The sequence below is a fragment of the Saimiri boliviensis genome, chromosome 6, assembly GCF_048565385.1.
Source record: "Saimiri boliviensis isolate mSaiBol1 chromosome 6, mSaiBol1.pri, whole genome shotgun sequence".
Lineage (NCBI taxonomy): Eukaryota > Metazoa > Chordata > Mammalia > Primates > Cebidae > Saimiri > Saimiri boliviensis.
Window position 1 is genome coordinate 131,011,808 of NC_133454.1, and position 26,239 is coordinate 131,038,046.

The window sequence follows — 26,239 nt, forward strand, 5'->3', positions numbered from 1 at the left end:
AGAACAGGGATATTCCCAGCAACTCCAGCTCCAAGAGTCTTCCCAGCTGCCAGCACAAAGCGGGAGGCAGCCAGGGCCCAGGCTCTCTCCTTTGAGCCAGCAGCCTGGGACCATCCCGCCTTGTGATGTGACCTCAGGCACACCCTGCCTGTCCCCAGGCTCTGCGGCCTTGCTATTCCATGGAGGGGTTGACGAGGCGCCACCCAAGGCCTTCCGGAAGCCCCGACCCAGCCCCCGGCACTGTGAGCCCCGGCCGCGTTGTCCGGATGTCCCCGACTCCAAGCCCGGGGAGAACAGGGACCTCATCTGCACCTCTTGGGGCTCACCCCTGTCCTGGGCGCCAGCCAAAAAGGAACCAACCTTGCCTGAACCTGTCAGTTCCACAGACACCACCAGCCATGCCCAGCCTGTGGGGTCTGGCCAGAGTGAGGGGGTGAGTCAGGTGCCAGACCGCTCTCCCCAACTTGGTACCTCAGTTTCCCTGATCCAAGAGGCAGGGCCATCCAAGCTGGTGGCCTCACTGGCCAGCAGAGGGGCCAGCGGAGGCCAGGAAGGGTGTCTGCCGATCGGACGGTGCCACCTGGAGTCCTGAGGAAAGAAAGCTAGTCTCCGAGCCACGCTGTGCCTTCAAGACATGGTGGCACTGACAGTAAAGGCCACCATAAGTGCCCAGGGCCCTGGGGCCCCAGTGTGAGACAGGACCTGGAGAGAGGGCCCAGACCCTCACCCAGTGAGCTCTAGGGCCAGCCCCCTCCAATAGCACCAGCCCCAGGGAGAATAGCAGACTCGGGGTGCGGCCAGCCTGGCTATGTCTCTCGCCCACTTGCTGTGGGAGCTCCAACGGCATCCCCCCGGGGAGGCAGAGCTGGCCTCTAAGGGGGTGTCGATGGGAGCCTGGCTTCAGTTCCATGGGGGTCTCCTAGACCTTGGGCTGCTTCCTCCCCTGGGGGAGGCAGGAGGGACCTGGGGCAATGGCGGGAGGGAATCCGGGCTGCACAGACCCTTTTCCTGGACAAAACGTTTCCTCCCACAGGACATCTCAGAGAGATGGGGCAGGTGGACTGGGAAACTAGTGGGGGCCCGGCTCTGGTGACCCCCACACTAGTTTGGCCCAGAGACAGCCCTCCGCTTTGTGCCCTAGGGCTCCCCAGCACCCTCCTCCCCTCCTCAGCCCATCAAGAATGTGCCCACTGCTGGGGGTAAAAATAGAAGCTGGCAGCTCCTAGAAGTGGAGGGAGGGCCTTGCCTCCTTCTCCAAGCACGTCCTCAGCATCCTGGCCTCCTTCAGCCTCCTCCTCTGGTCATTCCTATACTTGGTAAGGGGCCTGCATGGGCACAGCACCCACCACCCCCGCCCCCGGCGACTCCCCACACACCCCAGCCACCCAGCTACTGGCCAATGGGCGTCTGGGAAGATCAAATGTCACTATAACACGAGTCCCGGAGCCGGGCGCCAGTGCCTGCAGCCGGTCCTGTCCACAGGGAGCTCCAGCCCTTCTTACACGAGACCCGCAGGTGGGTACGGGCAGGAGCAGCTGCCTAGGGCTGGGGCCGAGGGGGCCAACAAGACCTCCCGTGTGGGGGTGGATGGCCCCTCGTTTCGGGGACACTCTGGGGTCCTGGGGTGCCGAGGTCCCGGGCTCATGCAGTGCCAAGCATCTCAACTTGAAGCCCCATGGCTCAGAGCCCCCAAGCAGCTGCTTCGGAGCCCGGAGAGTCTGGGGTGTGGACACCGTGGTGTGACCGTCTCAGCACCAGGAGAATGCAGAGGAAGGCGGGACGTGGAGGCTGGGAGGGAGGAAGTCGGGGCTCAGGGAAGCCCAGTGTGAGGGAACAGCCCGAAGTCACAAGGCAGAGAGGCGCAGGGTGTGAGCATCTGGGCAGAGGCGGAGCAGGGGAGCTGCCAGGGCTCAGGCCGACGGCTTGCGGCCGCCACGCGGACATTCGCCCGGCCCGTCCTGGCCTTCCGTGCTGCTCGCGAAGCTTGGGCCTCCAGCACCACCATTTTGTAGAGACGAAAACAGGAGAAGGAGGGCAGGGGCTCATGGAAGGCCACACCAGGAGTGCGTCGGATTGGGGGCATCTAAAGCCCATGCCGCCTTGGGGGCCGGTGTCTGGAGGTGCAGGACAGAACGGACAGGGCCTCGGCAGAGGTGAGGGGCGAGGGGCTGGGCCGCATCTTGTCCCTGGCTGGAGGCTGGGGGAGCAGGCGCTCGAAAGAGGCCCTGCCCACCCTCCCTGCCCTGGACACGGCCTCCCTGACTTGTGCCGTCTGATCAGGGCTTGGCCGCCCCTCCCGAAGTCCATGGAGAACATGGGGCAAAGCAAAGATTGGCCGGATGGACACCAGGTCTGGGAGCATGGTGGGGGCCACAGCAACGGAGGGGCAGGCTCTCTCCCCACCCTGCCCTGGCCCCGTCACCTCCGAGGGAGGGAAGGGTGACGCATGCACCGCAGGGATCTGACTCGCACAGGCTATTTTCACGCGGCCCCTCTGAGACAGGCACTAACCACACACCTGCTTTGCTCCTCAGCTGCTGAAATGCCACCCTCTGCCCCCAGCACACCCCCGACACCAGCCCCTCCCAACCACAGAGGCGGCGACACAGGCCACACTGAGGGAAACAGAGCTCAGCAGAAAAGCAGGTGCCTCAGTTTCCCCACTTGGAGAGTGGGCCTTTGCTACCTCACAAAGGGGGGCCTTGAGGTCACTCTGCCTGGGAGTGTTGGAGCACCCATGTGACTCTGGCCCGGGGCACAGGAGGGGAATATGAGGAGCTGGGGAGGGCCTGGGTGCCCGAGGGCGAGGGGGCCGCTGTGGGCCAAGGAGGGCCAGGCTCTCACACCCGACTCACCCACGTCTTGGGTTTCTGGGCAGAGATGTCTTGCCTATTTCTGGACACCTCAGCTGCCACTGGCTCCTTATAAATAACCCACCCCAGGCAAGGGCAGAGCCGCCCCCATCTTGCAGTGGCCAACAGGTGTCAGCCCAGTCAGGGTCGGGGTGGGTACAGCAGGGCAGGGCCAGGCTTCGCTCCCCTCCTTCGATGACTCTCCTCCCTACAGAAGGTGGCCCTGGAGGAGGCTGTGGGACTTGGGGCCTGAGCCAGCTGGGAGGACAGCATCAAGGGTGAAGCGAAGCCCGAGGGGCCAGTGAGTGGCCTGGGGGGAGGGGGTCACACTGGGGGCCTGGGCAACTCTGGCTGGTGGGACTGAGCCCGGCCCAGCTGGGGCAGTTACACGAAGCTGAACTTCGGGGGCAGCAGAGTCTCAGGAAGAGATTCTGGGATAGGAAAAAGCCGCCCCCATCGCCTGGAAGATAGCTATCTGCTGGTTAATTTCGCATGGAGCTTAAGTTGCTCTGGGAAAATTAACATTCTTGACCGAGGGTTTGGAAAACGGTTCCCACCTCAGCGATGCAACGTGGATGCATTTTTAGCTGATGAACGTGTGTTTTTCTTATACAGCACTCCCAAGGGGGGCCGTAACTATTGTCTTCCAGTGATCTGTGCTGTGTTGTCATGAACTTTGTTTCTAAAACCCCGGCCAACACGGCGCAGCTGCTCGGCGTCTCCCCAGGCCCGGCCGCCCGGTGTGCATGGTGGCCAGCTCACACAGAAACGGTCCCCAGCTCGCTGGCCTGGGACCACCGCCGCACACGGACAGGGTGGTCAGTCCCGGGCACGGAGCTTTCCCTAGGCAGAGGCAGATCCAGCGTACGCCCAGGGCCGAGGAAAGGGGCCACAGGGAGGGAAAGGGTGGGGGGCTGCTGCAGTCCAAGTGTGCCTGGCACAGAGCCTGGCTCAGGGTACGCACGGGAAACAGCCCAGGCCCAACTCAACGCACTCCAGGGCACAGTGTCTTCAGGAGACAGAACAGCTTTCCTGCTCCGTGATCAGGAGGGGTCCTCAGAGGGGTGTGGGGGGCACCCCAGAGGAAAACAGGCACAGAAGGGAACTTTGGGCTCAAACAGGGAAGAGGGGTTCTCACAGGGAACGGTAGGGTGAGCAGACTCCCCATCTCGGGGAGCCAGCCTTGGTCACCCAGGGGCTCCTGATGAAACCCACCTACACCCGCTGGGCAGAGAACATCCAGAGACAGGTTTCAGCCACATCAGCAAGATTTTCCTGTGTCCAGAGTGGGTTGGACGGCATACGCCCTGCATTCTGGATGACCCCCCTCAGGGGACGCTGCAGAGAGGATGTCTGCCTCGGGTGGGGTGGACGCCACGGCCTTCCAACAGCCCGTCCAGCTCCAAGATTCCAAGCTCCAGGCTGGAGCCAGGGCTGGAAGAGGGGACAGAGTCAGGGACGCCAAGTCTGGGAGGGGCTGGGAGCCCTGGGGGAAGGGGGGCCCAAGGAGGTAGACTGCCCAAGGCCAGAGCTGGCCCCCAAACCCTGCCTGCAGTCCCCCCACAGCACTGCTCTGAGGGCCCATCCCCTGCCCTCCGCCCAGGCAGCTCCTCACTCTCTTTCCACCCTTTCTCTCTCAATCTCTCTCTGCAGACAAAACCCACCTTCACCATGTCTGACGAGGAAGTGTGAGTACCCAGCTGGAGGCCGACCCCCACCCCCCGGGCCCTTGGCTTGGAGGGGCTGGAGAATACGCTAACGTTTGCACAAATGCAGCCTCACCACCTCTCTCTCTCTCTCTCTCTCTCTCTCTCTCCCCTCCTGCCCCACAGTGAACAGGTGGAGGGTAAGTGTGACGGCCATTCTCGTTCTCCTCCCTGCTCTAGACCGAAGGGTCACACGTGGGCGGGGGCTGGGCTGTGTATACCATGGGTCCCCTTGGCAGCAGAGATCGGCTGCATCCCATGGATGGCTTCTGAGCAACCCCCGGAAAATAGCTGTCTGAGTGGGGGCCTCGTCTCTTCCCTGAAGCGTAGCCACAGGGTCCTGAGGGGCCTGCAGGGACGTGTCCGGCTCTGGGTCCTATCTCCGCCTCTCTCACACCCAGTGTGGTACGTGGGCATCCAGGATCCCTGAGCCCCCCGAAAGCGACCACCATCACCAGAGCCTCTGCCTTCCCCAGCGCCTTCACTGGGGCCGAGGACCCCCGATTGCCTACCACTGGCCAGGGGGAATCGCTGGTCTGTCTAGAGCCGGGACACACGGGCTCCTCACGCCCCTGCTCCCCTCACGGGTGGCCCTGTCTAACGTGGCCCCCTTTTTTGTTCTGTCCCAACGCAGAGCAGTACGAAGAAGAAGGTAACTTCTGGCAAGGGCCGGAAGCCCCCCAGCCCCTCCTTAACCCCCCTCTCCCGTGTGACACTCACAGAAACCCCCTCCCCGGGCTGCTCCAGGCCGCCTCTAGCTTATCAATCCACCGTCCATCCTCCTCATCATTAACGATTCATCATTAATGACTGATGAATGAGGCTATCACTTAATTAATGATGAATGACAGTCATGAGATCATCACTAACCCCATCTCTTTAGTGGATTGATTTACACTCGTGGTCCTTCATTAATCCCTCATCCTCCGTGTGCCATGGTGTGGGGGGCTCCGGGGGCTGCTCATGAAGGCCTCACTCTCATTAACACCAAGCGCCCTACCACGCCCAGCGCTGCGTCTCTCAGCATCTCATGTCTCTCCAGTTCCCTTCTGCGTCTCTCCTGGCACCCTCGTCTCTCTGTGTGCCGGTGTCTCTCTCAGCTTCTCTCTGTCTGTATCTCTCAGCCTCTTGGTCTCTGTCTCTCCCTGCCTCTGTCTCTCAGTCTCTGTCCCTCTCGGCCTCTCTGTCCCCATTTCTCCACCCCCATCTCCATCTCTGTCTCTGTCTCCATCTCTCCATACACCCCCTACCCTGTGCCGTAACCCTGGGTGGAGCCTGGAGCCCCCTCCCTGGGCTGGCCAGGTGTGGTCTGTGGGTGTCTCCATCATGCCTGGGCAGGCGTGGGCGGGTGTGGGCGCACCTGGGAACCGTGCGGGGCGGCGGTTCTCAGGCCGACGGCACTGCCCCAGAATCCCTGGCACCCACTCAACCGGGGAGCAGCTTCACGCAACCCTAACAGGCTGGGCCGTCCCGTGAGGAGTCTTGAGTGCTATGTTTTGAAAATATTTTGAAAACACTTGGCTACCCTAACAACGTGAGCAAAACGTTTCTTTCTCTGCCGAAAAGGTGGAAAGCCTCATTTCCACGAGGGACATGTGGCCCTGGAGAGCCTTCTTTTCCCTTGGGGCAGCCACGTGGCAGGCCAGGAGGCCACAGAAGGGTCTTCTTGTGGCACGTCCCGGAAGACCCCTCAGTGCCAGCCTCAGTTGCAGGGGCGCTCAGAGCTGGGCCTCACGCAGGCCTGTGGGTCTTGTCCCCATCCTTACTTGTGTCATCTGCAGAGCAGGACTTAGCAAGGGCCTCTGTGCACAAACGCCTCCGGGCATGGGAATACAGGACCCCAGGAGGGAGGCGAGGCCTCAGAACCCCCCGGGCTGGGCTCAGCCTAGCTGACGGTGACCAGCTCAGTTGGTGGGAGTCCCCGCTTGCCAGGGCTAGCCAGAGATGAAAGACTGACCCCCATCCTTCACCCCAGCCAAGAGAGCTCCAGGCTGGCAGCCTCCTGTCCCTGCAGCCCGAGTACGCTCCTCTAATGATTGTCTCTCTTCCCGCTCTCCCCCATCCCCACCTTCTCCTGCTCCCGGCTTCTCCGGCTCTCAGAGGAAGCCCAGGAGGAAGGTAAGTGGGGTCCAAGGCCCCGGCCCCCATGCCCATCCCCCAGCCTTCCTGTCCCACCCGACACTGACCCGCCTCTAAGGATTGCCGTGTATCCCTGTCTAACCCTCTCCTCTCTCCGCCTGCCACCTGCAACCCCGGCTCTCCTCAGCTGCAGAAGTCCATGAGGAAGGTATGAGGACCCAGGACTTCTGGTCCCCATGTGGGGCCCGGGGCCTGGCTGGAGCCTACATGGTGATAGGGGAGGGGTGGGGAAGCCACGAGGTGCCAGCCAGCCAAGAGGCCCCCACATGTGGCCCTAACATAATCCACTAACCACAGCCAATGCTTGACTAGAAAGGGCATGGGGCCTCAAGGGTGGGTCCCTTCCCCGCAGCCGCCCAGGTAGCAGGGCCAGGGACTCCCCAGGCAGGTGTGGGTAGGGCTGCTGGTCAGCAGGGCATCCCCAAGCATGGGGCAGAGGGGACGCCGCAGGGCCCACCCTAGCCCTCCACCCCATGGAGGGCAGCCCAGAGCCCGTGGTGGTGTCAACCCCTGGGCCTGGCCAGGACCCCCAGCCACATTTCAGGACAGCACAGGATGAGGGGAGAGAAGGCGGCTGGGGAAGAGCCCTACAGCCCAGCACGATCAGCTCCTCCGGGCTCATGCCTTCGCCAGTCCCCCAGACCCCATCACAGCCCTCTGCTGTGGGACCCTTGGGATTCACACAGGCTAGGGGTAGATGGGAGGGCTGGGGTCACATGCCCAGATCAGCAGGCAGAGCCATCAGTGTCACCTGGGGCTGCTAGCACCCTCGGAGGGTGGGGACAATCTGATCAGGCAAACAGCGAGTGGGTCCCCAGCTGTCGGGATGCCAGGAAGTGGGGTTCCTGGGGACACCTCCCACGGCCCATCTATGGCTCTGCCTCCCAGGGCTGCCAGCCATGCCATTGTGGGCCTCTGGTGCCACCCAGCCAGGCTACAACCTTGTGCATGGGCCTTGGTGCCCTGGCCAGAGGCGTGGACACCCTTCTGGGGGATCCCCAGGACACAGAGGGGATGGTGGTGAGCAGAGGAAGGCCCAGCCCCCGTGCCGAGCCTGCTCCACCAAGGGCGAGAGCCACAGCTCCCGGCCACCCTCCAAGCCTCAGTTTCCCCACCTGTGAGGCAGAGTATGTCGGGATGCAGAGAGCAGGGTTTGAGGACGTGGGACTGGGGCGGTGGCCGCACCTGGGCTAACTCCGACCCTGTCTTGCTCGCTCCCCGCACGCGACCGGGCTGCTTTTCCATTAACCTCGGACCCTCCTCCTTTGACCTCTGACCCGCGGTTTTGCCTCTTGTTCCGTGGCCTCCTTGGCCCGTGAAGTTCATGAGCCAGGTACGTGCATGACTTCAACGCCACATGGGCACCTGTGGCCACGTCGGGGGTGCAGGACCCCAGAAGGAACAAGAGGGGCCGCGTAGCCAGCACACCCCGGCCTGGCCTGCTCCCCGCGCCACCCGGCCCTGCCCTCCCCTGCTCTCCGCACCGCCCCTCTCACACTGGTTCTCTCTCCCTCCCACCCTCTCTGCCGGCCACGACGCTACTTCTGCAGAGGAAGTTCAGGAAGGTACGCCGCGCTCCCCAGACTCCAGAGCCCCCGTCCTCCCTTCCGTCCTCTCCCGCTTTCTCCCTTTCGCCCACCCCTTGTGATGTTCGCCACCAACAGCTTAGCCTACTCTGGCCTCTGGGCTGGGGACAGAGTGAGGCCCCTGGCTTAGGAGGGCCTGGCTAATGGGGTGAGGGCTTCCTCTGGGTCTCCCAGGCAAAGAGGATTTCGTAGCTTGGGGAGGACAAGGCTCTTCCTGGGCCGCCAACAGGAAGGTGGGAGGTGGGGGTGGCCAGCCTTGAGGCCCAGGCAGAGCAGGCCTTGGGAGGACAGTGCTGGGGTCCACTGGGACCCTCCGGATCCACCAGGGTGCGGTGGGAAGAGCCCAGGAGGACAGGTCTCCACCCTGCTCCAGTTAGCAAGCCAGAAGTAGGAAGGTAGGGAGGGCTGAGGTGGAAGGGAGGGTGGAGGGGCAAGTGGAGCGAAGCAGAAAGGCAGGCTGAGGCCCAAGGTGGGGACGTGGGGACCCGGAACAGCCGGGGGCCATGCGTGCAAAGGCGCAGCCAGGTCCCGGCATCCCACCCATCGCCTGGGCCCAAGCCAGACACACCCGGTGTGAGAGGCCCCCTGGGTGGGCCTGCCCTCCCTGGCGGTGGGGCCGGCCGTACCCCTGGGCGGAGGTCAGAAAGCTGCAGATTCAGAGCAGGGGCCCCAGCTGGGAAGTGCTTCTCAGCACCGCCCCCCACCATTCTCAGCGGCTGTGGGGCTGAGGGGCTCCTCCCTGCTGGGCCTGAGTTCTGGCAGGACTCCAGCCTCAGAGAGGCCCCTGGACTAGGAGGGACATGCTGGGAGAGGGAAGGGGCTCCAGCCACACAGGAGAAGGTGTCCAGGAGATGTGGAGGTGACAGGAGCCCCGGGTCACTCTGGAGCCAGCACTGAGACAATCAGACAGACAGACGGACAGCGGAGGGGCGGCAGGAGCAGAGGAGTCAGGGTTGTTGGGACAGCTCTGCCACGTGGCCATGTGGTTGCTTCCCCCAGCGCTCAGCCTCCCACCTGACCTCGCCCTCCACCCTGGCTGGCCTCCCCACCCCGAGGGGCTCCTCAGGCAGGCGCTGCAGCCAGCAAAACCCCCAAATCAGGGATGTGGGGCCAGCAGCCCATCCATTGTCCTCATCACGCCATTCCTTCCGGGCCCTCAGCCAGGCTTCTGCGAGCAGGACGCCCCACCGCTCCCTCCCATGCACCCCCCTCCAAGGGGTCCGGAACGGGTGACTCAGGCCCACGTGCAAAACCAAGGGCGCCGCGGCTCCTCTGTGCTGTGCAGGGGGCTCCCGGGCCACCGAGGGGTCTACCATCAAGGAGGACTAGAGGTCCTCGAACCCCGGCCAGGTGCGGGCAAGGCAGGACCCCCACCCCCATCCCTGGGCCCAGGCCTGCTGGCCTCAGCCAAGTGCAGAGGACGGCGCCAGGTCAGACTCCGAGGGCCAAGGGCATCACACGTCGACGGCCTTGCTGCCGCCTAAGGCCCAGAGCATAGACTGAAGGGGCAGGGTGGGTGGGTGCCACCAGGCCAGCGGCAGACCCCCTCCCGGGCCCCAGCCGGGCCAGGCCAGCCAGGCAGACGGAGCTTGGGGATCCCAGAAGGGCCCGTCCCCGTCTCGGGAGAGTAGCCACGTGGCAGTCAGAGGGCAGGCCTCGGGGAGGTCGGGGTGAGCACGCCTGGGCCCCCGGCCTGTGGACATTCTGGACTCAGGGAGGGGCACCTAGAGCTGAGACCAGCCAGGAGTTAGACCTCATGCTGCTGGCAGAGGCTTCTGAGGCCTGAGGGCCTATAGTCACTCCATGCCCTGCTGAGTTCCACCCAGTAACACAGACTTCAAAGGCAGGGGTCAGGTGCCAGGAAGCGCCAAGCCAAGGGGCTGCACCCACCCAGCTGTAGTGCCCTCTTGTTGGGGAGGGTCTCAGATTCCAGACCCAAGAGGACAGGCTGGGGGGACAGATGAGACCCAGTGCCCTCAGCTTCCGGCCTTGCCCCGAGTGGTATTGGCGTCCCTCCTGCTCTCCACCAGGTCTTCAGGGCAGGGCTCCACTGGGCACCCAGCCCCTTCCATCCCTCCCCAGGCAGCGATTCACTGGCCCCACAGGCACACCCCAGGGAAGAGTGGGTCCGAGCAAGAGGGGTGGGCCCCGTGCCCACAGAGCCCGGCAGCCCCTTGCAGCCCCCCTCCCCGCAGACCCCTGCAGACCCCCGCAGACCCCCGCAGCCGCCCTGGCTTTCTCTTGCATGTGTGCTTGTGCCGTCTCGAAGACATCGCAGAGGAGGCTGCAGAAGGTGAGGGCCCACCCCGCTGCTGGGGGTGCAGGACCCTGGCTCTGGCCGACATGAGGAGAAGGACAGGCGGGCTCTCTCGCTGCCCTGCCTCCCTCTCCCTCTGTCCTTCCTCTTTCTCTTCCCCCGGCATGGGGGTCTCCGATGGCTAGGGCTTGCCGGCCCCGCTGCTCCGCAGGGTGCCGCCGGGTCGGGCTGCGGGGGTCTCAAGGGTGCCACCACTCCCAGCTTCTGCCACACAGCGGAGAGGAGTAAGCAGGACCAGCCAGCGGCGCCAGAGCCCAGGCAGGGCGCGCCCCACTCTCCTCTTTCTCCCGAGCCCCTTCCCTCCCAATCTGCGTCCCAAGCCCCTGTCCTCTGTCCTCTCTCTCCTCCCTTCGCAGCCTTCCGAGCTGCTGCCGGTCTCGCTCCTATACCGTCCCTTCCTCTTCCTCCCTCTTCCTCCCTGACCTCTTCCCCTCCGACCCCGCCACGGGCTTTTGCAGGCCTAGAGCAGAAACAGGGCCCTCTCGTTTCTGGGGGTTGGTGGGATCACAGCTGGAAAGGAGGATAGCCCTCAGCGCGGGGGAACCCAGGGCCGCAGGCTGCCTGTTCTCACCCTGGCTGTCTCTCTCCCTCCCCGACCCTGGTGCTGCACTGAACAGAGGAGAAGCCGAGACCCAAGTGAGTGTGGGGTCCTGGCGGGCCCGGCCAAGTGTGTTCTGGGGTGGGGCTGAGCGCGGGACACGGCCAGATGCCTGGAGCCTGCACTTGGAGGGATGGATGCTCAGGGCGCAGGGTGGGAGAGACCAGGGTCACCTGGGAGATGGACTTGGGAGGCCCAGCAGGGTCATCTGGTGCAGAGAAGGAGGGCTGCCTGCAGGAGGAGGCTACTGACAAGGAAGAACGGAGGAGAGGTGGGTGGGAGAGGGTTTAGGAAGGAAGGCGGGTGCTGGGGTGCAGGGAATCGGGCCACCACCACACCCCACGGCTTTTGGGGGACCGCGCCATCCCCAGTCATAGCACCTAGCTGCGAAAATCGACAGGAAAGTGAGTCGGGAAGTGGAAGAAAGAGGGGTCTCAGCCCAGAAACCCACTTCAGAGGGACCCCTCGACCATGGCCCAAACAGCCCCCTCTGAGGCAGAATTCAGAGGACCGTGTCCGCATCGTGCCCGCGTGTGAGCACTTGGTGGACTGGTTTTTTTAATGCAGCCCTCCTGACTCTTCTGCCTTCGATCAGCACTCACAAGCCACAGCGCTCGCTGCGCGCAATTCACCTTTGTCTCAGCTGCCCTTGCCCCGGCCTTGCCGGCTTCGGCCTGGGGAGCCCTGCAGACTCTCTGGAGCGGAGTGAGGACACGTGAGGGCAGAGCCGGCACTTTTCCATCCTCTGCACTTTATTTTTCAGCAATTTTAAGTACAGTAATGCCTGATCACGAGATACTTTCTCATTTTAGAAAAATTGTTTGTGTTTTCATTATGAAAATAAAACACCTCATTAAAGAAAATTTGGAAAATACATAAAAGTCGAATGAAGAAAAAAAGTCATCTATAATTCTCCTACCCAGCCAGCCAGACTGTGGAAAAGAGCAGAGAGAAATAAAAAAGCCTGATTTCTTCCTTTTTTCCATGCATAGGGCTTGGAAAAAAAGATTTAAACTCTGTGCTGTTTTTCAAACATCATACTGTCTATACAGCCTTGAATTCTGCTTTTTTAAAATTTAGCACTATTCATAAGTATTTTTCCATGTTTTTACATAGTCTCCTTAAATATTTTGAATGGCCACATAATATTCCATCAATTGAACAAACCATAATTTTCCTAACCATTCCCCTCTTGCAGGCTTTCCCCAATATTTTACTATCATAAATAACGCTGCTTGGAAAGCGTTTTCTGTCTTTAGGGTTATTTCCGTAGGCTACATTCCCAGAACTGGAATTACTGGGTCAAAGAGTATGAATGTTCTTAAGGCTCTGGCAGCCAGGGCCAAATTGCTTTCCACAACGGCCTGGAGCGCTGTCTCCTACGTGGGATGTGAGCGGCTCCATACCCCACACCCTCCTCACCCCAGGACAGAAACGTGCTTTGACATCGCAGCCTCTGATGGATGGGAAATGGCATCTCATGGCCGTCTGGCTCCGCGCCCCCAGAGCCACTCGGGGCCAGCTTTTCCCTGTGTTTGTGGATGGGTCGTCTTTCTTCTCTGAGAATTAGTAGTTCTGCCCGTTGCTCATTAGCCGCGTGGTGGAGGCGTCTCTGTGTTTTCTTAATCATCAGTTTGCATAAGGATATAAGTCTCCTCTGTATTTGCTGAAAATATTTTTTTAGTCTGGTTTTTTATTTTTGGTGGGTTTTTTTTTTTTTTTTTTTTTTTTGCCTTTCCATCTTGCTTTTTTACTCACATACATAAGTTTTTCATTTGCGTGGAGTCATCTGGCCTTCTTTCCCTGAGAGGCACCTTCTGGTGCTTCTGAGCTTAGGAAACCCTTTCCCGCTCCAGTTTTTGATTGATATTTTAGTTCTACTTTCTTCTATCGTTTGTTAGAAAAAAATCGTTGTTGTTGTTTTAACTCTTTGCTGCATCTGGAATGTATTGCTGAGAGGAGCGGACCCCACACCCAGCCGGAGAGGGGGCCCCGCTTCCCCTCCAGATTGCATTCTTCCCTGCCCCTCTCCTCCCTTTGGACCCCCAGAGAGAAAGATGAAAGAGGGGCTGGGGAAAAAGAGGGGCTGGGGAAAAAGAGGGGCTGGGGAAAGGCACAGGCTCCCAGCAGCTGTTCCTGCCACGGAGGCCACCGCCGCCCATGGTGGCTATAGCTTCTCACCTGACCTGGCTGTGTGTGTTTATCTGAGAAGGAAACGGAGGTGCCCTCCCTGGTAGCTGGGGTGCAGTGAAACTTGCAATGGCCAGAAGCTGAAAGGGAGCTGGCAGCGCCGGAAGCTGATGCCTTCTTGAGGGGCTCAAGCCACACTCAGGATGGCGGGCTACAAACCTCGTAAGAATAAAGCTGGGGCAAACATGCCACTAGGCAGGGCATCCTCGCCTGGAGGCCAGGGCAGGAGGACACCAGGGCCAGCAGGGGCCAGGTGAGGGAAAGCACCAGGTCGACCCTCTGGGGTGGGTCCTCAGGTCTCTGCTCACAGGCCTCTCTGTTTCTCTTCAGACTCACTGCTCCTAAGATCCCAGAAGGGGAGAAGGTGGACTTCGATGTAAGTTTATAGGACGCTGGTCAACACGGCCACCATTTCCCCAAACCCCAGCTTTTGGGCTCCAGGCTAGGCCTCAGAAGGTCACTTTCCCCCAAGCAGCCAGAGCTGGGGCCTCCTGGGTCTGGGTAATTCTTCCATAACATATTCCTGGACCACAGGAAACCCCTCTAAAAATAAACATCTCTCTTCCCTTCTCCTCCATGTATCCTACCCATCCATCTATCCACCCATGTAGGCACCTACCCATTCACCTACCTATCCATACACTCACCCACGCATCCACCCAACCATTTATCCATCCATCCATCCACCCACGTAAGCACCTACCCATTGACCTACCTATCCATACACTCACCCACCCATCCACCCAACCATTTATCCATCCATCCATCCCTCCACCCACATAAGCACCTACCCATTCACCTACCCATCCATACACTCACCCACCCACCCATTCACCCATCCACCAACCATTTATCCATCCATTGATCCACCCACCTACCCACCCAACCACCCATCCATCCATCCACCCAACCATTTATCCATCCGTTCATCCATCCATTATCCACTCACCCATACAACCACTCACCCACCCACCCCTCAACCCACCCAGCCAGCCATTTATCCATCCATTATCCAGTCATGCATGCGATCACCCACCCACCCACTCATCCACCCATTCATCCATCCAACCAGACACGTATCCACTCACTCAATCATCCACCCATCTACCCATCCAACCACCCATCCATACACTCACCCACCTATCCACCCGCCCACCCATCTATCCATTCACCTACTCACTAACCCACCCATCCATCTATGCATACCACTCATCCATCCACTCACCCATCCATTATCATCCACTCATTCACGCAACCATCCACTCCCCCCATTCATTCACCCATCTACCCACACACCCACCCACTAACCTACCCATCCACTCATCCATCCCTCCACCCATCTATCCATCCACCCATACATCCACCCACTCATCTAGCAGTCATCCACCCATCCATCAGTTCATCTGTTCACAGGCCCATCGATTTATCCAGCAACTTTAGCTCACTCCGCAGTCTTCTCTCTGCCAGGCCTATGCTGGGCATCTCTGAGGATAATGACAGAGCCGAGTCGGAGCCAGTCCATCCCAAGGATGCTGAGGACCTTCTAGCTGGGCACCATCCCCGCTCTGTGGCTCAGGAATCAGGCCACCCTCGGCCCCTATGAAGAGAGCAGTGTGGCAATGTGGGGAGGGCAAAATTTTCTGCCCCTGCCATGTTCACGGTGGCCAAGGGAATCAGGGCTTCTCTGATGGAGCAAGAGATGGGGCCTCATGCTGCAAGGCAGGCCAGGCAGGGCAGAGGTTGGAGGGAGGGCAGGGCTGACACCCACTGCCCCTGCCCACAGGACATCCAGAAGAAGCGTCAGAACAAAGACCTCATGGAGCTCCAGGCCCTCATCGACAGCCATTTTGAAGCCCGGAAGAAGGAGGAAGAGGAGCTGATTGCTCTCAAGGAGAGAATCGTGAGTAGGGTGGTTCAGGCTGCAGCAGGGGCTGGTGGGCACCCTCGGAGGAGCTGGGGGCAGGGCTGAGCAGACCCCCTTCCCTGGCTGCAGGAGAAGCGCCGTGCGGAGAGAGCAGAGCAGCAGAGGATTCGCGCAGAGAAGGAGAGGGAGCGCCAGAACAGACTGGCCGTAAGGACAGCACCAGCCCCACCCCTGCCTCTGCCATTGAGCCCCAGGTCCAGAGAAATTCAGGAGGCTGAGGCCTTCCTCCTCCTGGGGTTCCCACTGCCGCTAGCCGATGATCAGAGCCACTGGCTGAGGCCCCCACGCCCTGCAGGACCCCTTGCAAGAGAACACATCCTGGCCAAGACCTGGAGCTTCCTTCCAGACAGTTCTAAGCCCGGGGTGGGTCCCTCAAGGATGCCCAGAAGGCAGAGGCCTCCTTCCATCCCTGAGCGTCTCGGGGACGGGTCTCCACAGGAAGAAAAGGCCAGAAGGGAGGAGGAGGACGCCAAGAGGAGAGCAGAGGACGACCTGAAGAAGAAGAAGGCCCTGTCCTCCATGGGAGCCAACTACAGCAGCTACCTGGCCAAGGTGCGTGCCTGCCACGGCTGCGAGCACGCCGGCCGCCTTCAGGGTGGGCGCGCCCTGCGCCCTCCTGAGTCCGGGCCCCTCTCTTTGGGCCTGTTCCCTACAGGCTGACCAGAAGAGAGGCAAGAAGCAGACGGCACGCGAAATGAAGAAGAAGATTCTCGCCGAGAGACGCAAGCCGCTCAACATCGACCACCTCAGTGAAGACAAGCTGAGGTAAGGGGCGGGGGTCCCGGGGGCGGGGCACCTGCAGGAGCTGCCAAGGCCGCGCTCCTCGGTGGCTGCAGGAGCCCTCCGGGGGCCTGGCGCTGCCTTTGGGCTTATTCGCCGAAGCCTCGCCACTTCCTCCGCCCCAGGGACAAGGCCAAGGAGCTCTGGGATACCCTGTACCAGCTGGAGACTGACAAGTTTGAGTTCGGGGAGAAGCTGAAACGCCAGAAATATGATGTGAGTCCCAGCGCCTCCGGCCCCGGGGCCACAGCGGCCTTCACCCGCCAGCCAGGGCTGCCACCTTCCTGCACCCCTACCAAACTCTGGACCTACTCCCACCCACGGGGCCTGGGCCCTACGAGGCCCACACAGGCTGTTGCCACTGACGCCTGGCTGGGGCTGCTCTCTTGCTGGGGACTGTGGCTCATCCTCCTGGCTGGCCACACAGCAGCCTGTACGAGGATCCTGGCCCTTAGGTGGCCTTGGTCACCATGGCCATGAGGATTGTCATGGGGGAGCAGCCATGGCCGAGTGGACTCAGGGTCCACTCTCTGAACCCCTGTAAGTTTATAGAAAGTCCCCATCGTCACTGAGCTCAGCTCCCGGGCACTGAGACCCCCGGTGTGGGGCATCCTTTCCGATGGCTCCTCCGCAAACCGCTCCACCAGGGTCCACGACACCGGTTTCCTCGGGGCCGGCAGAGGGGGCTGCACGCTGCGCCCTGTGGCTGGGACAGGGAGCCTGGGACTATGCTCCTCTGGGACAGAGCAGGGCGACCTTCCACGCAGGGACCATGGCTGCAGGCGAAGCTGGGGCTCGGGAAGGCAGCCCGCCCGGGCGGCCTCGGGGTCTGGGGTACAACCTGGGAGCCAGGGAGGAAGCTGAGCTTCTTTCTACCCTCCCGAACACGCACGTGGGCTCCACGGGCGAGGGTCGCAGCCATGAGTGATCCGTGCGCTCGGGGCAAATGCAGACACTCCAGCATCACCATCAAGACCACGCCGTCCGCCGTCCAGCACTGCCAGGGGCCCCGGGGGAGGGCAGCTGCGCTCACAAGGCCTTGCTCCACGCGGGTGCAGCAGTGCTGGGCAACCAGTCCACGCCAGCCAGGCAAATCTGAGCTCCTTCTCCGGGGCTCCGGGCAGGGTGCCTGTTCCTCCTGAGCCTCCACAAGCTCCCCTCCAACAGAGGCGGTGTGGCTGCACTCCCTCCCACAGCGGTCCCCAGGGGCTCCAGGCGTGGGGGACTGGCCTGACCTCAGTCTCCGGACTCTCCCAGAGGGGCTGGTCCTCATTTGGCCTTTACCGCACAGGACCCGGGCCTTCCCATGCTGTGTTCCCAGAGCTGAGTCAGGGACCCATTCGCTCTGGATAGATGTTGTCATGGCAGGTCCCCAGGGGCTCCAGAGCCTGGAGGGCCATCACCAGGCCAGCCCAGCCCACAGCAGGGCCTCGTTGCCTCGGCCACCCATCCAGCCATGTAACCATCTTGGTCTTTCTAGATCATGAATGTCCGGGCCAGAGTGCAGATGCTGGCCAAGTTGTGAGTAGCCGGGCCCGCCCTGGGCCGGGCCTGTGGGTGTGCGCTGCACGGTGAGGTGAACCTCTCGCATGGCAAAAACCTGGGTCGCTCAGGATGCCGGCGGCAGGGGGCCTGGAGCCTTCCTTCTGCCCAACTCTTCCCTCATGCCTGGAGCCGGGGGCTGCCCAGTGGCCGCTGCCCTGTTGGCAAGTGAGGAAGGGCCTCGCCTTCCCAGGAGCTCCACCTCAAGCCAGGAGCGGTCACAGAGCACCCCGGCGCAGGCAGGAGGGCAGGAGTGGCTGACCCAGGAGCAGGAGGTACGCTCCGGGCTCAAGGGAGCTGCAGCTGGGAAGGAGGGGTCTGCAGGCCTCACCTGCCCCGCCCGCCCCATTCATGCTCCGTGCCCCCTGCCCCGCAGCCTGCCGCAGGCTGAAGGTAAGTGGCCAGCTCCGGGCTGCTGTGTGTGGCAGCCCAGGCCAGTACAGGCCGGCGAGAGTAAGTCCAGGCACGAGCCCGAGGGCCCAGGGACGGTGTCCCCCCGCGCAAGGAGCCAGGAGACAGTAAGGGAGCCGAGCAGCCCTGGTGGGGGCCCAGCAGCCCCGGGTCACGCAGCCCAGCCCGCACTGCAGCGGAGACCGGCCTTCCCCCAGGCCTGGCCCTCAGGTCGTCGCAGTGAGTCACTCATGTTGTCCACAGATCACCACGCTCAGGAGCCGCATCGACCAGGCCCAGAAGCAGTGAGTAGCCCTGCTGTCCTCGCTCCGCACCGGGCACGGGGCCCGCGGAGCCGGCACCATAGCCAGTCCCTAACAAGGGCTGGTGGTGGCCGGAGATGGCTGGCCTCAGCAGGGCCATTATGAGACTAACCCGGCCAGGCCCCTGGGGCCAGCATGTACAGGCCTGTGGTCAGGGACCCAGAGCCTCCTGCCCCGCTGCATGCAGAGGAGCCCTGGGGGATGGCAGAGTCAGGAGGAGGGAGCCCAGTGGGGCTCACCCATTACACCCTCATCCTGAGTCTGTCTTTGGCTGCAGGGAGAGGGCAGCCATGGGACCCCTAGACGGGGCCGCTCCCGGCAGCCTTTGGTGCGGCCAATCTGGGCCCCAGGGTATCCGCCAGTGTTCTGCCCTCTAAGGGGGCCTAGAATTAAGGAATTAAGCAGCCAGGGCTTCGTCCCAACCCCTCTGTGATGCTAGGCAAAAACATGGACTCCCCTGGTTGGCGATGCCTCATCCATAAAATCGGGTCACCATGGGAGCCGTGGGAACCCTTGGCACAGCTGCTCGCCCACCTGCACGGGCCTGCACCCAGGGCGATCCCGGCGGCACCACGCTGGGGATCCTGTCACTGAGCCCGGCTGCACAGCCAGTTCCATTTCCCCAAGGATCGCCGTGCTTGGGGGCTACTTGGAGTGTCCATGTTTTCTAGGATTCTTCCTCCTCCCATGGCCCCTGCTTCCCCGCAGCCCCCAGGGTCGGCTCCTCTGTGCTGCAGGCGACCTCACAGCTTCCCTGCTGTGTGGTCAGGGGTCGGACGGGCGTTGGCGAGATGTGCCTGTGCCTGCGTGTGTGCACGTGTGTGTGCGCTGAGGGTGCTCAGGAGCATGGGTGGGGGCACGGCCTTTAGCCGGCATCTGACAGGGGCCAGCCTCGGGAGCACGGGCACTCCCGTCCTCCGCCTGCCTCCGTCCCTTACCCGCACCCAACCCCTCCTGGCTCTCGGCCACGTGAAGGCCTGGGGCCGCCGCCGTCCAAAGCCTGTCTGGAGGGGCAGGAGCTCTTTGGAGGCCAAGTGCCTGGGAGGGTTCTCATTATCGGGGGTCTGTGTGCAGTGGCACCTCGGGCAAGGAAGGGAGGACAGAGGAAGGGTGCCCCAGGTTCACACAGCCAGCCCCCAACCACACTAACAACCCAGGCCCGCCAGGCACAGGTGAGTGGGTGCTGCCGGAACTGAAGCTGGGTGTACACCACCAGCTTGCCCGGGGCCTGCGCCCTGAGAGCAGCCTGGGGTCGAGCTGAGAGTCTGCCCGGAGTGGGGGACCGGAGGGGCACGGCCAGAGCCCCTGACACTCAAGGACCACTTGCTTCCCATTTGCAGCAGCAAGAAGGCTGGGTCCCCAGCCAAGGGCAAAGTCGGCGGGCGCTGGAAATAGAGAGGCCAGAAAGGCCCCTCGAGGCAGAGACCCTCCACCCTCGCGCACATGGGAGTCGCTCGTGGGACTCCGAATCCTCCAACCCCCACCATCCCAGCATGGGCTCCCTGACAATCCTGGGGCTGGAGACGCCACCCCAGAGCCCCGCCTGAATCTCTGTCCTTGCTGCCTCTATCCCCCGGGGCCTGTGAATAAAGCTGCAGACCCCCCTCCACAGCGTGCACTCGCTTCTGCATGGGGGCCCTGGGGAGGTGGGGGATGCTGGGGAGGTGGGGGGGCTGCCCAAGGGCAGAGTGTCCCAGCCATCTGCGGGGTCAGCTCAGGAGGGGACTGGCCAGCACATGCCACCTGCTGCTACGGCCAGGGTGGTGCCAGGATGCCCATCAGACACTGCCCATTTTCCCTCTAAAAAGCGGGCTCCATCCCCACCTGAGCCTTTAGGACCCCTCCGCTCTCCACTTCTATGGGGTCTGCCCAGGAGGGGTCTGCAGGCCTCACCTCCAGCCCCAGACCCCATCTGTGCCAGCTCTGAATCCACTAAGGACAGAGAAACTTTGTCTCAGGAGGGGATGAGGGAGGAGGGCAGGGCTCTGAGCGAGACTTTGCCACCCCTCAGAAAGGCAGAGGAAGGCAGTGAGGGGCTCAGGCATGAGGGGCGCACCCCAGACCCTGGTCTGGGCAAGAGCAATGCAGGAGCACTCACTCCCAGCAGACAGCAGGCAGGGCAGATGCAGGCAGCCTCCCCCAGCACACAGGACAGCAGAGCACACATGGGTCATAAATCTCAAAATCCTGACCAGAGAGAATTATGGAAAATATAAATCACAGAAATTGGATCAAGACGCAGAGACTTGTACAGCAAAGTATTCACAGAGGAAGGTTTGGAGTCCAAAATGGTCTCCCCAGAAAGACTCAGGGGCGGGCAGCCACATCTGTGCGCTCTGCTGCCAAGGACGGGGAGTGGGGGATGGTGCGGGGTGGGGAGCGCAGCCCCTCAGTCTGCAATGGGGATGGTGGCAAGGCCAGGACCCAGAGGACAAAACAGAACCTCCAGATAGCATCACACACGTGTGCAGACCCTGCAACACACATGTAACACACACACATAACATCACCCCCAGATGTGTGACCCCACAACACATGCACACACACACACATCATCTCAGGTATGTTATCCCAAAGCACACACACACAGAGAGACATCAACCCAGGTGTGTGACCCCACCACACACACACACACACACACAATCCCCAGGTGTGTGATCCCACCACACACACACACACACACATCCCCAGGTGTGTGACCACACCACACTACACACACACAGACACACATACAAACACCTGCAGATGTGTGACCCCACAACATACACAGCTACACACACACAGACACACATACACACATCCCCAGGTGTGTGACCAATACACACAGACACACACAAACAGACACACACACACACACAAACATCCCCAGGTGTGTGACCCCACAACACACACAGCTACACACACAGAGACACACATACACAGAGATACATCATCCCAGGTGTGTAACCCCACAACACACACACACACACACACACACCATCCCCAGGTGTGTAACCCCACAACACACACACACACAAACATCCCCAGGTGTGTGACCCCACAACATACACACAGACACATACACAGACACACACACACACAGACACATCATTCCACGTGTGTGACTCCACAACACACAGACACACAAACACACGCTCACACCCAGAGGCACATCATCCCAGGTAGGTGACCCCATCACCTGCACATAGAGCAACAACATCCCACGTGTGTGACACCACAATACACACATGCGCGCACACAGAGAAACATCCCAGGTGTGTGACCCCACAACACACACACACACACACACACACACACACATGCTCACACACAGAGACACATCATCCCAGGTGTGTGACCCCATCACACACACACAGAGCAATATCCCAGGTGTGTGACCCTACAATACACACACACACACACATACAGAAACATCCCAGGTGTGTGACCCCACAACACACACACACACACACACACACACATGCTCACACACAGAGACACATCATCCCAGGTGTGTGACCCCGTCACACACACACAGAGCAATATCCCAGGTGTGTGACCCTACAATACACACACACACACACACACACACACAGAAACATCCCAGGTGTGTGATCCCACAGCACCCACAGAGACACACACACACAGAAACACACAGAGCAACATCATCCCAGGTGTGTGACCCCACAACACACAGCACTGTGCGTCAGCCTGCACCCCCCAGTGGGCCTGCATGAGGGAGTCTCAGCTACGCTGCGCCCGACCAGGTGTGCTCACTGGGTAACACACAGGCGGAACGCTGAGCGCGCCCAGGGTGGAGTCCTTGGTCGATGTCACTGATCTTGCTGTGCTGCCTTGTTCTGAAAGGCCCCTGAGCAGCACCCAATGGACAGGAGGCAAGCAGCTCTAATGGGGACAGAGGTGATCAGCACCCACGGGCAGGGGCTCCGTCCCCCACTCAGCCTACAGTGGGGAGTGGGAGGGACCCAGAGGGCGGTGGGAGCCCACGGCGCCATCGCAAGGGCAAAGGAGTCTGCGGGCCTAGTGCACAGATTCTGCTCCCCGCAGAGCGCGGGGGAGAGGCACCTGGGACTGGAAAGAAATTGCTTGGCTTCGTGGAACAGACAGGGACAGAAGTGGAGCCTCCAAACTAGAGGAGGCACGGGAGACGGTGACCAAAGCTGGCCACGGACACAAGAATGCCACAGCCCACTGTCCGCCCTCCGCAGCCACGTCAGAACCCAACCGGGAGTCAGCCCGTTCAGCAAAGGCTAGAAAGTAAAAACCCGCCTGAGTAGCTCGGGGACCAGAGAGGACGAGGCCAGGCGGGGCGGTCGAGGCTAGGACCTCAGGAGGACGGGGGAACACAGAGCAAAGCCTGGCTGTGGCTGAGACAAGACAGAGGGAAACGGGGGCTCTGGAGGCTTCCATCAGAAGAGGGGGGACTGAAAAACAGAGACGACAAAGTCTGGATTACACCAGAGCAAAAACATGAGGGGAAAATATGAATAAGGACGCATCTAATTTATGAAATGAGGAAATGAACAAGACACTGAAACCAAGGCAAAGAGCAGAATGGAAATAATAACACAAGAGGGTAATAGAACAGAAAATAAAAATTAATGAAGATCAAGAAAAGGAAGCATTGTCTCGGTGTTGGCCGGGTGCGGTGGCTCACACCTGAAATCCCAGCACTTTCGGAGGCCGAGGAGGGCAGATCACCTGAGCCTAGGAGTTCGAGACCAGCCTGGGCAACGTGGCGAAAACCTGTCTCTACAAAAACTGAAAATAAATTAGCCAGCTATGCTGATGGGCGCCTGGAATCCCAGCTCCTTGGGAAACTGAGTTAGGAGCATCGCCTGAGCCCAGGAGGCGGAGGTTGCGGTAAACCATGGTCTGGCCGCTGCACTCCAGCCTGGGCAACAGAGTGAGACTGTGGCTCAAAAATCAATCAATAAATAATGTTAAAGCTTGTTTCTGTGAAAAAAAACTAATCAATGGCCTACCATCGCGCAGAAAAATCAGTAGGAAGAGGCAGAGACACAAATAAGCAATGTCGACAAAGAGGAGCGTGGTGACGGAGGCAGCAGACGTGGCGCTGTGGTGGAAGAATTCCATAAACAGCTTTGTGACAATCTGCAAACCGAGCAAAGAGCCCATTCCCAGGAGACATACAACACGGAATCGACTCAAGGCAAAGTTCAAACCTTGCGTAGACTTCATTTGTTTTAAAGACATTGAGCTCTGCATTCCGAATCAAGGGTGCAAAGAAAACAAAACACAGAACCAGTAGTTAAATCTCCTACGAGAAAAAATAGTACGAATGTTTTAAAATCGCATGATGACGAAGGGGGTCCTTTATTATTATTTTTTTTTATTTTACCTTTTTAAAGAGATGAGGTCTCGCTCTGTCACCCAGGCCAGAGTGCAGTGGTGAGATCCTGGCTCACTGCAGCCTCAAACTCCTGGGCTCCAGCAATCCCCCACCGCAGCTTCTCACAGAGCTGGGACCACAGCTACCTTATCACCACACCTGGCTACTTTTTTTTTTCTTTTTAGAGATGGGGTCTCACTATGTTGCCCAGGCTGGTCTCAAACTCCTGGCCTCAAGTGATCCTCCCCGCTCGGCCTCTCAAAGTGCTGGGATTACAGGTAAGAGCCACCACTCCCAGCCTTGAGGGTTCTTTTTAATGTGATAATAGTTTTACATCAGAAAACTGAATGATGTATTGATTCCTGTTTACAACACATAACGAATGTAAGCACTACAGAAGAATTGGGGTAAAATATAACACCATCCATAGACATTCTTAATCCACTAAGGACAGAAGGGAGGAAGGTGTCATTCATAAGCCAACGGCAAACATAATCCCTAATCGCGAAATGCCAGGAGATTTTCTTTAAAATCAAGAATTAGGTGAGAATGCCAGCTTCCCAACTTCTACTTCAAATGGACCGGTGTCACGTCCAGAGTTGTAAGAAAGGAAAAGGCTTTCTTTGTAGGAAGAGACTGGTAGACAAGAAAAACACTGTCATGTTCACAACCATGTAACTGTCTGCACAGACACCCAAGAGAATCCCCGGTCCTGAATAGTCAGAACTCAGGAGAATCCATGGCAGCTGCCTGTGAGCCCAGGCACTAAAAGTGAATGCCTCCTCACGCACCAGCCAGAGGCAGGGAACACAACATTTAAGGATACCGTTTGCCACAGGAATGTCAAAAGCATGTGATAATAACAATAAATCCAACAAAAGATGGACAAGGCAATTAAAAAGAAAAGTTAAAAAAAAAAAAAAAAACCTAACTGAAATACATTAAAGGGCCGGGCATGGTGGCTCACCCCTGTGATCCCAGCACTTTGGGAGGCCAAAGTGGGTGGATCACTTGAAGTCAGGAGTTTGAGACCAGCCTGGCCAACATGGTGAAACCCCATGTCTACTAAAAATACAAAAATCAGCCAGGCATGGTGGTGTGTGCCTGTAATCCCAGCACTTTGGGAGGCTGAGGCAGAAGAATCCCTTGAACCCAGGAGGCGGAGGTTGCAGTGAGCTGAGATCGCACCGTTGCACTATCTTAAAAAAAATATTAATCCTCCCTGAGCTAATCTATGAATGCAGGGACATTCAACCACATTCTAACCAGGCATCCACCACACCCAGCTAATCTCTGTATTTTTAGTAGAGACAGGGTTTCACCACACTGGCCAGGTGGGTCTCAAACTCCTGACCTCAGGTGATCTGCCTGCCTCTGCCTCCCGAAGTGCTGGGATTACAGGCGTGATCCACCACCCCGGTTTGTAACAGGGAAAATTTGTTCAACAAGTAGTAAAAACCACAAACCGGAGGATAGAGAGGTTGGTAAATTCAACAAGAAAAAACTAAGGTTTTTAATATGTGAACTTCTCTGCATCAAAAGACACCATAAACCAAGCAAAAAAACAGGTCATCTCTTGGGAAGAGGTGTTCGTAACACATATCACTGATCAAGAATCAGTTTTCACTGTCTAAAAAGAAGGTAGGGCCCCATTAGAAAAAAAAAAAGGCAAGCAACAGAACAGAACAGTGGACGAGAGGGGGTGACAAGCAGCTCGCAGGAAGAGCGCCTGAACGGTCAGCACACGCATGAGAGGAAACCAAATCAGAACTGCAGAGCGGATGAGCAAAACACCAACGTCAGTCTAGAGAAGGAAAGGCTCGTTTCTGCAGAACACCAGCTAAATGGAGGTGCAATGACAGCGTTAAGAAGGCACCGTTTGGCATTCATTGAAGCGATGGTTAACGGAGACAAGGATTATCACTGGACGCCCAAGTCACAGGTGAAAGTTAACAGGGACAAGAACGTTCAGTCTCAACCACCTGACTGACGACTTATAAAGCTAAAAGGACATTTGGAAAACAGAGAACCCCGGCCAGGTGTGGTGGCTCATGCCTGTAATCCCAGCACTTTGGGAGGCCAAGGCAGGTGGATCACTGGAGGTCAGGAGTTCGAGACCCAGCTGGCCAACATGGTGAAACCCCATCTCTACTAAAAAAATCAGCCAGACGTGGTGGTGTAACGGTGCTTATAATCCCAGCTGAGGCTGGGCAGGAGAATGGCTTGAATCTGGGAGCTGGAGGTTGCAATGAACCGAGATCGCGCCATCGCACTCCAACCTGGGTGACAGAATGAGACTCCACCTGAATTAAAAAAAGCAATGACTCCAAATGGCATCTTGGCCATGCCAGGCCAGCTTGAAGGGTGCACTCCTCAGTCCAGCCTTTGCATTCCTGGGTACAGACTGCTGTTGGTAATGACAAAGACTCAGAAAACCTCCAAACATTCACCAAGAGGAGAATGGGCAGGTAGTCGGTGGTGTATTCCTAGGTGGGTTTTACATGATTGAAGTTGACTTGCGGCTGTGAACAACCAGTGG

The 26,239-nt window shown here is 59.4% G+C and overlaps 1 protein-coding gene across 6 annotated transcripts; it reads left to right on the forward strand.

Moving 5' to 3' along the window:
• Positions 1 to 5,191: 5,191 nt before the first annotated feature.
• Positions 5,192 to 19,956, forward strand: TNNT3 (troponin T3, fast skeletal type). 6 transcript variants are annotated; one of them, XM_010331137.3, is made up of 14 exons: positions 5,192 to 5,210; positions 6,659 to 6,676; positions 6,825 to 6,845; positions 8,019 to 8,030; positions 8,248 to 8,262; positions 11,218 to 11,236; positions 13,719 to 13,764; positions 15,172 to 15,288; positions 15,382 to 15,459; positions 15,751 to 15,864; positions 15,968 to 16,077; positions 16,218 to 16,308; positions 18,289 to 18,329; positions 19,688 to 19,956. In XM_010331137.3, exons 8-14 carry the CDS (start codon positions 15,205 to 15,207, stop codon positions 19,740 to 19,742), a joined length of 573 nt encoding a protein of 190 aa, XP_010329439.3. In that variant the 5' UTR covers positions 5,192 to 5,210; positions 6,659 to 6,676; positions 6,825 to 6,845; positions 8,019 to 8,030; positions 8,248 to 8,262; positions 11,218 to 11,236; positions 13,719 to 13,764; positions 15,172 to 15,204; the 3' UTR covers positions 19,743 to 19,956. The 6 variants fall into 6 exon arrangements, with proteins under 6 accessions (XP_010329439.3, XP_074257947.1, XP_003943333.3 ...); XM_074401846.1 differs by lacking the exons at positions 8,248 to 8,262; positions 18,289 to 18,329 and adding an exon at positions 17,573 to 17,613 and having other exon boundaries at positions 5,193 to 5,210; XM_003943284.4 differs by lacking the exon at positions 8,248 to 8,262 and having other exon boundaries at positions 5,193 to 5,210.
• Positions 19,957 to 26,239: the final 6,283 nt, after the last annotated feature.